The sequence below is a fragment of the Gallinula chloropus genome (assembly GCF_964237585.1).
Source record: "Gallinula chloropus genome assembly, chromosome: 2".
Lineage (NCBI taxonomy): Eukaryota > Metazoa > Chordata > Aves > Gruiformes > Rallidae > Gallinula > Gallinula chloropus.
The window spans coordinates 5,658,395-5,671,858 of record NC_140086.1 but is presented as its reverse complement, the minus strand read 5'-3'; the positions used below and the strand labels follow the sequence as shown (position 1 = coordinate 5,671,858).

The window sequence follows — 13,464 nt, the reverse complement described above, 5'->3', positions numbered from 1 at the left end:
TTGGGAAAACTTTCAACATCGACTCATTGTCTCTTATACCCTATATCTGGGCTGCTTCAGACACCTATGCTCTTGATCATGCATCATCGGACAACCATCTCCGGGCAAGCACAAAGAAGCAGAATCAAGGATTACAGGTAGCAGGATCAGAGGCAAACCACTTCAGAGCAGAGGCAAACAATTTCCCAGCACAAGGCCGTTGTGCCAGCCTTTTCTGATGCAGGCAGCCGAGTGAGTATACATTGATAACACCCAGTGAAAAATCTCAGAGCAGATTATGACCGTTTACTGACAGCACATCATCTCCTCCAACAGGAGAGGTGATATCCAAATAAGACACAGACAACAGATTAGGCATTGTAGCATGTTAAAGGCTGCATCAAGCTAACCCCAGATACCTCTACAGATCAGCAAGGATAAAGGCAAAAAGAACCTGTTGTGAGAATCAAACGAATCTTAAAATCAGTATCTGAAGAAGCAGCAAATGAAACATCCTTACAAAGCAACTCGTGCATGAGTGGAAGACATAATTTTGGCTACATATTTAGGACAACAAAAACACCGACCAAAATCTCCAGCTGTTTCAGTGACACTTCTCAAACATATCTGCTCAAGCAGCTAAATAAAAGAAATACAAATTAAGTTTGGAAGACTTTATATAAACCAGAATCTTTACATTGTGAGGGGAGGGGAAGTGATTGGATTAACATTTTTCCTGGGTTTTTTCCATTAAGGGCCGAAGGGAACAATCAGTGTTCAAAGTTTTTTATTTTGCTTTGATTTTTTTAAGCCCAGCAGCTAGTAAGCTATTGTTTCTTAGTTTTGTTGAGCTAAAATACAAAATAAAAACAACAAAAACATCAAAGAAAGGGAAAAAATTGAATCCAGAAAATGAAAGCAATGATAACTTTCATTCTGAAATGACAGCTGAGAAGGTAAATTACAAAACACAGTTTCTCATAATGACTACACAAAAATAGCTCAGTGCCTCAGACAGAATTTAAGCAATGAAATCTCAGCTTTAAATCAAAAGGAAATCAGATTCAAGATTTTTACAGGACAAGTGAAAGTACAAAACTTGACTCACAATTTTCCATCACTGAGTCTCGGATATTGACAGAGATGATCAACAGTCACAAAAACAACTTCGTTGCATTTAATGATAAATATTTACCTTAGCAGACTGGAAGGTAACTTAATTCTACTATTTTTCACTCTAAAACATACTGTGACACATGACTACTACTGAAGGAGGATCAACATGAATAAAGGAATGGTGCTGCTGATCACTGACACCAACAGGACAGAACAAACACCAAAAGCTAAGAAGCACTTAACACCAAAATGCTTTCATGACTTAGCAGACAATATATACCTACTGCAACAAGGAAAGAACAATAAAAAATTGAGTAACTTTTTGACAGGTCTTGCAAGAAAACATTTCTGAAAGAAATTTAAATATTACAGTATTTTCCCCCTCAGTACAGCTTTTTTTTGGTACTGCTCACATCTTTAACTACATCTCCAATCAGCATATCACTTTAAAATAAAGTTTCCACTGATTTAAATGCTGATCAGTATGATGAAAAGGCAAAGAATGAAGCAAATGCATACAATATGAGCTGAAGCACTTGGCTGAATTGGATCCTCTATATATAGTACCTGCTGCTATAAGACTTGTGAAACTGTACGCAGCTAAACAACATAGAAACTCTGCCTCTGAATTAGCACCTCAATCTATTTTTAAAGATTTCAGGACTAAATACTTTCCTCACATAGTAAATTCCTGAGAATAGATTGACAAGGCAGGGATAGGATAACCTTGTCTTACACAAAACACAGCTGGGGCAACCTAGCAGAAAAAGACATCGACAAGAGAGTTTCAAATTAAAAAAACACATTGTATTTGAAGTCGTTATGGAAAGTTCACAGCTTCACACCCAGGCTTCTCTGTGACTACTGGAAAGTAATTGCAGTGAATCAAAGGGCAAGTTGTGCTGTTTATTTAAAAATATACACTGAGGACAATTGGCTGGAGAGCTGTCAGGCAGAGAAGGACCTGGGGGTGTTGGTTGACTGCAGGCTGAATATGAGCCAGCAGTGTGCCCAGGCGACCAAGAAGGCCAATGATGTCTTGGCTTGTATCAAAAACAGTGTGGCCAGTAGGTCTAGGGAAGTAATTGGGCCCCTGTACCGGGCATTGGTGAGGCCACACCTCACCAGTACTGTGTGAAGTTCTGGGCTCCTCACCGTAAGAAGGACATTGAGGTCCTTGGGCAAGTCCAGAGAAGGGCAACCAGGCTGGGGAAAGGGCTGGAAGGCAAATCATATGAGGAGCAGCTGAGGGAGCTGGAGATGTTTAGCCTGGAGAAGAGGAGGCTGAGGGGAGACCTTATCACCACCTACAACTACCTGAATGGAGGTTGTAGAGAGGTGGTCGATGGTCTCTTCAGCCAGGGGACAGGAGATGGGACAAGGGGAAATGGCACAAAGCTGTGCCAGGGCAGGTTTAGATTGGACATTAGAAAAAAAAAATTTTACTGAAAGGGTTGTGAGGGCCTGGAACAGGCTGCCCAGGAAGGTGGTTGAGTCACCATCCTTGGATGTGTTCAATAAAAGGGTTGATGAGGTACTTAGGGATATGGTTTATCATAGGACAGGAATGGTTGGACTTGATGATTTTCAAAGGTCTTTTCCAACCTTGTGATTCTGTGATTCTGTGACATTTTTGACATTGAGTGAAGATGACCATGCATGCAAATAATAAATTCAACGCGAGTATTTGAACCTCTATAATGAATCTTCTTGAAAACTAATAGTAGATGTTGTCTTACTTAGAGGTTAATAAAGAGAGATCCCTTATTAAAACATTAAAAACTTACAAAGGTCTAAGTATGTGTGATTTCAGGGATCCAACTCTGAACATCATTTATAAGGTTTCTGGGATTTTGCAAACAGCAGTTTTGGGTACTATGCTCTGACTTTGCAGGTAGTATTAAAATTATAAGAACAGTTCCAAAAAGAAGAAAATGATGCCTATTATGCTATCTTTTCAAGAAGCAAAATGCTTGACAAATATGCTTACTGATAAAGCCATAGAGTTTTAGTCTCTTTTATAAAACCTGGACACAATCTACTACTTAAAACCCATTCAGTTTGAGAGAATCTCTTTTTGCTTCATTTTAAAACATTTTACAAAAAACAGGGTTTTACAAAAAACCCTGTTTCACTTTTTTTTAATCTTTGACTAACCTAAAACTCCCTTACTACATGCAAAGGTCATTGTTTATTGTATTACATGCTGTGAGAACAGATACCCATCCTCTTGGCAGTGCCATTTATGTAATTAAGAACTTAAGTCCCCTGTAAGTCTTTTCTTACACTTCAGCAAGACCAAGAGTTTCTTTAAACTTATGCTTTAGCATGTCATATTTTATCACTCCTCTTGCTCTAGACTTTCTCTAAGTTGTCTACTTTCTTCATGATTCTTCAAGTTCAGGCTCCAAATTCGATACATCTTGAGGCTTTACTTCTTTTGTTCACAGGAACAAAAGGAACACTTCATGTTTTTCAAACTATGTTGCTGTCCATCCATCCTTTGACACTTCTGCAATGGTATGATACTGGTGACTCATTTCTTTTCTTTGAAAATGAAATACACTCCCAATATTTCCTGGACTTATATTCCCTTCTTGCCTATCTTGGGGTTTTATTTCTGCAGTCAGTCATGAAAAAGATCCTAGAACCAATAGGAATCTCTTGAACCAATAAATTCACTCTGAACTGTTAGTAGCAGTGGTAGTAGTATTACATACTTTCACTGAAAAAATATCAGAATTTTAACCAAATTTGCCCCCACTATGTACACTGGTTTTCATTTCAATACTCCTGTAGTTGGTACCTGAACTACCAGAGTTGAATACATCCCAAATATCAAAAGATTGCAGAATATTTAACTACTAGCATATATGAACTTACATTAACAAAAAGCTTCTGATTTATGTATTGTGTATTTGGCAGTAAATAAATACACTTTTAGCAAAACAAATAATTATTAAAACTGATTGCACTCAGTTGCTGATTAATCAGGTTTTAGTAATCATGGCATTACCATCAGGTGTTGCCATGATTTTTAAATCTCACTAGGATATGTGAAACTACTCTGTCTCTTGGAAGAGAAAGGAAGCATCACCAGAGAGAATTATTCCTCACACGCATTTACATATGCATTTGTGTTAGACAAGCACAAAATAGTGCAATGTAGAGCACAACACAACAGCAGAGAGATACAGAAAGAAGTCATCAGATTTTATAATAAACAAAAGATATCCTGTCCCTGATACAATAAGTCACCGTGAAAAGATGCCTGAACATCAGAAACTGTCCAATACACACAGATCTCTTTAATCATAGTCTGAAGTTAAAGGAGGTCTAACTCCTAAATGAGGAATTTTGAAGTTTTGTTCTATACCTGCATTGTGCTGATGATACTGAAAGTTTCCATCACAGTCTTTAAGTTATAGCAAATATAATAGAGACAATGAGTTAAATATGCAAGAGTGGAACCAAAGCTTACCTTGTTGCTGGAAGGGTACTGACACGTGTAAAGAATACAGATGGCTCTACTTCTACATGAAGGCCCAGCGAAAGGTTCCTGTAATATCCCTCAACATGTCCTGGTCCACCAGAGTACTTGAAATTCAAAATGGCTTCTAACGTCTAGAGAAATAGAAGCAAATTACTCATTAGCTGTGTTTCAGTGCTGTGTATTTCACAAGTTCAATTCAACTAGACCATAGAAGTGATTGACTGACAAAGTTTCTATGGCCTCAAGAATTTTCTTTCCTAACCCATCCATTTTATTATCTCAAGAAAAAGGCAACCTAACAAATAACTGCATCGTAGCAAAACAGTTGGTGTTTTTCCCTAATCCTTTCAAAAACTAATGAGTACAAAACCAAGTTAGCTGCACTTCCCTTTAAATAATTCCTCTTCATACAATATTAACATGGAAAAAATGAAGAGTTTATTTTTGCTTAGAAGAGTTTAGGTTTTATTAAATAACACAGTCTTTCATATTCTTGAAAAATATTCACCACTTCACTACCTTCATAATCAAATGGAAAACCTTTAAAGTTTTTGAGTGTGGACAGAGAAAGATTACACAAAACTGGAAGTCTCTTGTCTCTCAAAAAGCCACTGTAAACATATGCTCACCTCCATTAACATATTCAAAAAATACAGTTGACTGGATGCAGCATGTGAACCTTGCCTATGTCTTCGATGTTAGTTTTATAAAACATCATTGGTTAGCAAATATTAAAAAATGAGGACAAGTCTCTAGCACTAATTTGATGAACTCATTATTCTCAGTAGTACTGAGCCTTTACTCCTGTGATGAAATTTTGGGCTTTGAGTCTTCTTCCTAAATGAACAGCATGTGGGAATCTTCCCAGCACACCAGTCCCCATGTTATCATCACCATTCAAGCTCAGAACAAACCTTCAATTCAAAGTGGAAAGTGTCACTAGATTTTTTGTCTTAGCTCTTGCTCTGGTCCCCCAGCAACTGCTGTTGAAACATCTCAGAGCAAGGACAGAGGGTAGAGGTCTGTCACTACTTAACATGGACATTACCACATGCTGAAGCCAATGTCTAGAAGAACAACTTCTTATTCTGAAGAATATACAGTTCAACTGTATATTCTTAAAAGATTTAGGAACAATCCCTAACTCCTCTTTTATTGGCTTTTAGAAGAAAAAAAACAATTCAACAGCTTATCCAGGAAACCAATTATATTTATCAGATGTCATCAACACTCAGACAGTTAAAAGGGGCAGTTAAAATTCTCCCTTTCAAATGAAGATTTAAAATAAAAAATTACAGAACTTGTTAATTTTTTACATAAGCCCTAAGGAACAATTTAAGGATTTTCTAACTTATAGAGAATATCCATTCTAAGTTTGGCTGAAGGAAAATAAACACTGAGACACTCAATTTCCTAAAATATCCAAGGTCCAGCAATGTAAAGAATATCAAAATCGAGAGTTTAATGGTTTGCTGCACGCACACTTAAATGTTTTGCCTGTTTCCAGCTTGCCTTCAAACTTCCTAATGTAGTTTCATTAAAATTCACGAGAGTCACCTTATAATACAAATAAAAACCTTCACTGGGCACTCTGGACATACCCGTCTACTCTGTTTATGTCAATTTCTAATTTGTAGTTAATAAACTCAAGTTTATGTTATGTCAGGAGAGCTAATCAATATTAAATACAAAAATAAAAAAGCACAAACTCATTCAAAGCATATTTCATTCTAATTACCCAGCTGGACCGTTTAATAAAAATCAGAGCTGGACTCCACATGTACAGGGATCTGACACTACTTACATCATAATGTGAGAATGGGCATCAATATCAATTAGGTGATCTGTGAAACATCTAGCTATGTATGTTCTTTATTATTCCTGTAATACTCAGTGTCCTCCTTAGGAAAGCTACTATAGGGATCCATGGTTCATTCTACATAGGACCATGGCACAAGGAAGTTTTACTAAGCCCAGTCCCACATAATTACAGGTAAACGTGTAATAAAAGTTAGATCAAAAGGTCATGAAGCATTATCATTCCACATGCAAAACCCTTCCTAAAATCTTACAGCAAATGAAAAACGTCCAGAAAAATGCAGTAAAATAAAACCACACAGCCACTGATGAGCAGGGGAGTTTAAGGGCATCATTGTAATCATGGTCTCTGTTGTAGTGAGGAATCTGTGAAAGCAAACTTCATGATGATCCAGTGTATGTTCTTTAACAGCCCATGTTAAAGAACAGGGAAAAGAAAACCTAATGGTCTTCCATCAATCAGGACAAAAGGAGGACATATCTTCTCACCCAAAACGTAAATTCTACCTGGGGACATAGATTTTAAGTATCTCTGAGAACCACAGAACACCCAAACCCACTTTCTTTCACTGGCTGTTATAATTTGCAGGCTTCCTTTGAACATACACACACACAAAAAGATAAAACATTAGGCAGACTTTAGATCAGGAGTGCAGATTATGTGTAGGGGGGAGCATGGCTGAAAGAAATCTTTTTCTACAGGTGCCTTCAGATAATCAGAGGAAGTTTTATTACTTAGGATTTATATACTATGATCAGGGCGTAAAAAAACAAACAAACAAAACAAAAGACCCAAATTCAATCTCCTTTAAACACCCCATGCACACATACCTTGGAAAGGACTCCACATATGGTATGAAAGATTGATTTTCTATCTCCAGGACAGAAAAAAAAATCCCACACTTTCATAAGTTTACAGAGCTTCAATTTAAAACAATTTACCTCCCTCTCCCACAGCACCTGCAGAGAGGAACGGTCCAAAAGCTACAAGCCCCAATTTAAATAATGTTGTATACTTACTCTAGTGGCCTTGTCAAACCTACACAAATAAAAATCTGAGCTGCACATCTATTCATCTTTACAAAATACCAATAGAATTTATTAGATTTCCTCAAACTCCATCACTGCAGACCAAAAAGAAATGGCAGGATGTCACTACGAACATAATTTTGCCTGCAGATGATCCATAAAAAAGAAAAGGAAAGAAGGATGGAGTACACTGGTCTCTCAGGGCAGGTAGCCAGAAAAAAAGAAGCCTATTACATGAACACATATGGAATGCAGAATATCTATCAATATGGGAGGGATTCTTCTTGCTAAGCAGAGCTGCATTCTGGAAACTCAATAGTAAAAATATGGATAAATTGTTTAACCTATATGATGAACTTTTACTTGCTGTAGTTTTACTACTTCATTGGTCCTTCCTTCTATTGATGAAGGAAAGGAAATTAAAGCATTTCTGAGAGTAAGTTCAAGATGACAAGACTCTTAAGCAACACCACCAGACATTAGTGCCGCCAACTATATTGACAAGAAATGTTTTACACATCAACAATCAAAGAATTACCATCTGGGTTTTATCTCATAGTTTCTGCACAGAGCAGGTACCAGGGCTGGGTTTTTTAAAAAATCATTCTCTCCAGTCTCATCATGGAAACTCTTCCCATATTGACTTTTATAAGAGAATTAAAAGTAAAATTAGGAAAAAAAATTGCTTAATGAGAAACACTGTGCCACTAAGGAAAGCAAAATATTTGGAAATAAAAGTGTCACAACTAAATTACAACAGTTTGTACCCTTCACCAATCCCTCAATAGTGAGGGATTGCCAATTCATAGACTCACAGAGTCATAGACTCATACAATGTCTTAAGTTGGAAGGAACCCTTGATGGTCATCTACTCCAACGCCCCTGCATTAACCAGGGACATCTTCACTAGATCAGGTTGCTCAGAGCCCCATCAAGCCTGACTTTGATTATCTCCAAGAATGGGGCCTCCACTACCTCTCTGGGCCATTTGTTCCTGTGATCCACCACCCTCATGTTGAAGATCTTTTTCTTTATCAACCTAAATCTCCCCTTTTCTAGTTTAAAACCATCACCCCTCGTCCTATTGCTACATGCCCTTGGGAACCATTATAATCTACTATTCAGATCAATTACTTCTACTGAAGTACTTTTATACCATTTCCAACCCAGAAGTAGAGAGTAAAACCTAAAGACTTTTTCCATATAATTCTACAGAATGTAGTTTCTGTCTAAGTAGCAAGAACATTACTAAATGAGAATAGATCTCCCTCAAACTATTCATGACACAACAAACATACAAATGAATGAAAAGTTTCTGTGATTCTATGAATGGGGAAAGTGCAGTTTTGAAGAGGATTTCTTGAGTGAGGGAGTTAAAGATGGTGCTCAATCCTGTCTGCATACTCATTCTCAAGTAAGGGGGTTGACTAACTACCTGAGTCAAGCCTTATCCCTCCCCCAAAATGTTCAAAGTTTTACATAGCAAAGAACATTATATTAGCTAAAAAAATTAGCTTAGACCTAGAATATGTTAAGCTAACTAACTCAAGGATCCACCTGCAGAGATGTAATCATTACATGGTGTATGTAAAGGAAAACAAACATTGAAGAACACAAAATATTAGCTTAATTTAATTCTCATAATTAGACTTTTTAAGGAAAAAAAATCCTTCAAGATATGAAAACCATTAAAAGAGGAATAATTACCAAAAAGCAGGATTAGATAGAATCAACAAGAAACTACCAACAATAAGAATGACTTACACAGCAGGTGAATTATCAGTCACAGAATCACAGAATGATAGGGGTTGAAGAGACCTCTGGAGAGCACCAGTCCAACCCCCCCTGCCAGGGCAGGATCACCTCGAGCAGGCTGCACATGCTTGCGTCCAGGAAGGTTCTGAATATCTCCAGAGAAGGAGAGTCCACAGCCTCTCTGGGAAGACTGTCTCAGGGCTCTGCCACCCTCAAAGTAAAGAATTCCCTCCTCATGTTTAGGTAGAACTTCTTATATTCATGTTTGAGCCCATTGCCTCTTCTCCTGTCCCTGGTGCACAGAAAAAAAGACTGACACTTTCCTCCTGAGACCCACCCCTCAAGTATTTATAAGCATTGATAAGATCCCCCCTCAGTCTTCTCTACATTAAAAAGTCCCACATGCCTCAGCCTCTCTTCTTGAGAGATACGTTCTAGTCCCCTCATCATTCTTGTAGCCCTTCACAGTCAGGAAACTCAAATTTATAGTGATAAATTTTTAAGGAGTAAAATAATCAATAAAATGTTCATATACTTTCCTCCTCACTGCTGAAAAATGTTTTACTACATCTGAATTTTTGGTGTTGTAAAATTTACAAAGTTGGAAATAGTTCAGGTCAGAAGCTCTTGGCTTTAATTCCTACATCATGAATTTTGCTTAGTAGATGTAATTCTTTATTTCTTCATCCCTAAGCAATTTTACTAGCAATAGTAAAAACTGATTTTCTCCTCATGCGTATCTTGCTACTGGAGGAATCAGAAGATTCTGTTTTATAATATTAATTCTTACAGAACTGCATCACCACACAAACTGCACTTTGTGTTTCAGACAGCAAAACAGAGTATTTTCCTCATTTTTTCCCAAATCAGAACATTAATTTTTAACTTTTTTTTCATCAGTGTTTTCCATCATTAAATTAACAAATCATGCTTTGTAAGAAAGGCTCACACATGCTGCATTTTCAGGTCTTTTCTAAATTCTTTTGGTGTAGGAAAAATGACACTAAGTGGATCTCAACATTTAATGCAAGATGAAATGCCAGTACTTAGCTACAGGCAGTTTGCTCCCAAGACTCTGCAGATACTGATTGCAATAAATGTGAAGAAAAACTAGAACACACCATTGCAGGCTCTCCATTAAGATATAACATTAATTTTATAAATAAATAAATAAATAAATAAATACTAAAAGGCATGAAGACCAGACTAAAAATAAATACACTCAGAACACAATCTTTCCCGTTTAAATTCTGCTTATAGAAAGAAATTCTTCCTAATAACTGTTACTTTTTCATGGGATTAGGACTTGAAATTTGAAAGAAGAACGCCTTCTAGGTGTTATCTTCAAATACACTTTGCTTTCAAAAAAAATTACTTGCCCAACAGCAAACATGTTTTCTTCCCCAATTGTATCATGCTCCTGATTTGCTTCTCACATAAATTAACATGTTCCATACATCCAGGAACGTTTAGCCATTTTTATCTGACTTTTTAGCCCCTTTTCTTGTTAGATGCCTTTTGTTTTCTTGTTTGAGTAGGGTTTTTTTCTTAACAAACTACAAACCCCAATTTTTTTTTAAATTCTCTCCACCTCCCTCCTTCTTTCCTCTGCTCTGACCATTCCACTCCCACATTGATGGTCAATCAGTTATATTCATCAGTAATAAAAAGAAATAAAACTGTACTAGGTCATCAGTTCCATTTCACAAGAGGAATCAAAGAATCTCCCTTTACGAAATTAGTATCTCAATTTCTTGTATTGGGTGCCATACTTAAATTCTTATAAGAGCTTTGAGGATTGTATAAATAAATCAGGGATCATGAATTTCAGCTGCCTAACTCTAAGTAATTAAATTAGCTGGCAGCAACAAAGGGAAAATGAGCTTCTCAAATTAACCCACTTTTTTCCATAAGAGTAGGTAAATCTGGCAATAAATATGCTAGTAACAGCAAAGAGATGGCCCAGAGGAAGGCATGCTCAGAGTGGACCACCGATGCTGAAATAGACAGCGTTCCCCAGCCTTGGTTGGCTCTGCACCTTGGCTCTGTGGGTGTAATGATGCAGTGCTGGTGTCATCTCCTGAACTCTGCCCTTCCATTGCTTCCTCACTGCTTCCAGACTATGAGGCTCAGCTCTGCTCACACAGCTCCACAGGGCTGGTGTGATGCTTCAGGCTGTAGGCCATGGTTAAAATGGTGCATTCAACCCTTTTTGCTCCTTGGTACCTCTAGTGGTTTTGCATGGCAAGGTTCTGGGCAGGGTGAAGGAGGGAGGTGGCGGGATGCAGGGTGGCTTCTGCAAGAAGTAGCTAGAAGATTCCCCTAGGCCCAACAGAGTAAATACCAGTTGGCCTCAAGGCCGGACCCACCGCTGACCAAGGCCGAGCCCATCAGCTCTGTCACCCTCACTGTGAAAAAGTTCTTCCACATATTGGTGCAGAACTTCCCGTGCTCTGACTTGAAGCCATCGCCCCTTGTCCTGTCTCCACAGACTACTAAAATAAAACCCTAAAAAAATACCCGGCCTAACCCTTACTGGACCAAACCTGCAAAGGTCCAGTCTTGGAGACTGAAAGCTTTCAAATCCAATCAAGTGGGACATACATGGGGTACAGGTTTTAAACTACAAAAGGGGAGGATTTAGGTTGTATGTTAGGAAAAAAATCTTCAATATGAGGGTGGTAGATCACAGGAACAGGTTGCCCAGAGAGGCAGTGGAGGACCCATCCATAGAGATATTTAAGGTCAGGCTTGATTGGACACTGAGCAACCTGATCTAGTGAAGATGTCCCTGCTTACTGCAGGGGGTTGGACTAGATGACCTCTAAAGGTCCCTTCCAACCTACCACATTCTATGATTCTATGCTGCTCCAGCAACACAGTTCATACAGAAATGCAGTACATTGAGCACAATCAATCCTTTCTTCAGGAAAAGACAAGAATGTGAGCACTGGGAGGGAACTAGAGATGCCTATGAAGCTGAAACTGAGGAAGGTGGGACTCAAATCCTTGAACCGATTTGTGAATGCAAAGACTGTCTATGTTTAGAGTTGTTCTCATGAAAAAAATTCAGTCCTGGCATTTAGAAAGGCATACATCCCTGCCTATGTATTCATTTGGCGAGTAAAATTAAATTAGCACTTCCTTGAATTTTAATTTGCAATAATCTAACAAAAGACTTGTGATTTTTGCTTCTTTTTTTCATAACTGATTCTACAGTCTGTGATTCCATGGGGTAACATGACAAAGGAGAGAGTATGTATAAAAATTATGCTTAAATATTAAAGTTTGTTTAAAAAAGAAATTTAGGCTTAACAACAGTGTTGGGAGAAGCAACATGTGCCCTTAGGTACAGAAGCAGGATATCCTTCTTTCTGCTCTTTCTCAGGAAAATAAACAGACTACCACACCACTAAAGAGGACAAACAGATAAACTGGCACCTATCTACAGATTCTGTAATTCTCCTTGGGAGGACAAAACTACCATCTAATAGAAAAATACCTCCCACTAAGCATCATGTGTCTCTTACTCCCTGTTGATGACAGCTAAGCAAAGTGCAGCATTACTGAAATCTCAGTGTTATCACAACCTCCTTTATCGTTTCTGAGCTACTCACACTTCTTAGCATTGACTCTTTGGAATGGTCCCTTACTGCAAAGCTCAGACAACAGGATATTGGATGCTGATTTCTTGAAAGCTTCTTCCATGCAGGAATTCACATCATCCCCTCAAATAATTAGACCTTCCTTTACTTGAAAGGAAGCCTGTACCTCACCAGGTTTATTTCAAGCTGAGTACTATTCTAAAACTGAAAAGAAATTAGTCCTCCTTGATGTCATTAGTATCTACCACAAATCTTGGGTTGTCCAAGAAAGGTCCACAAGAAGAAAGGAAGATCAGAATGACCACATAAGGAATTATTCTACCTGTAGAAAACACCGTATCAGGGTTTACAAAAAGGAAATTGTATAATAAATCCATTTTTAACACAGAAATAATTGATGGAATATTCAAGTGTGCAGTGATAGGATTCAGGTTTGCAGAAAGAATTGTTCATTGCTGTCTCTCCCACTGGAGAATACTAGTCTTTCACTTACTGCTAACTTGTCTGATTTTCTGGTACAAAAAATGTGCTTTAGGTTTTCTGTATTTTTATAAATGATGCAATTCTGCTTTTTCAATTAAAAAATAAATTCTATATTTTCAGGAGAAATTAAACAGCCACAAAAAGAACAGAAAGTACCTATACATTTTTCTGAATGTAGATCATGAA

The 13,464-nt window shown here is 37.7% G+C and overlaps 1 protein-coding gene across 5 annotated transcripts in view; it reads right to left on the bottom strand.

Moving 5' to 3' along the window:
• TRAPPC9 (trafficking protein particle complex subunit 9) overlaps positions 1–13,464 on the bottom strand; it is a gene marked incomplete at its 5' end in the record, with an annotated part of 523,282 nt that overhangs the window by 336,365 nt on the left and 173,453 nt on the right. For all 5 annotated transcript variants that reach the window (XM_084279723.1, XM_084279724.1, XM_084279726.1 and 2 more), the window contains one exon: positions 4,577–4,719. In XM_084279723.1, the coding sequence (XP_084135849.1) occupies positions 4,577–4,719 (143 nt within the window). The remainder of the gene's footprint in view (positions 1–4,576; positions 4,720–13,464) is intronic.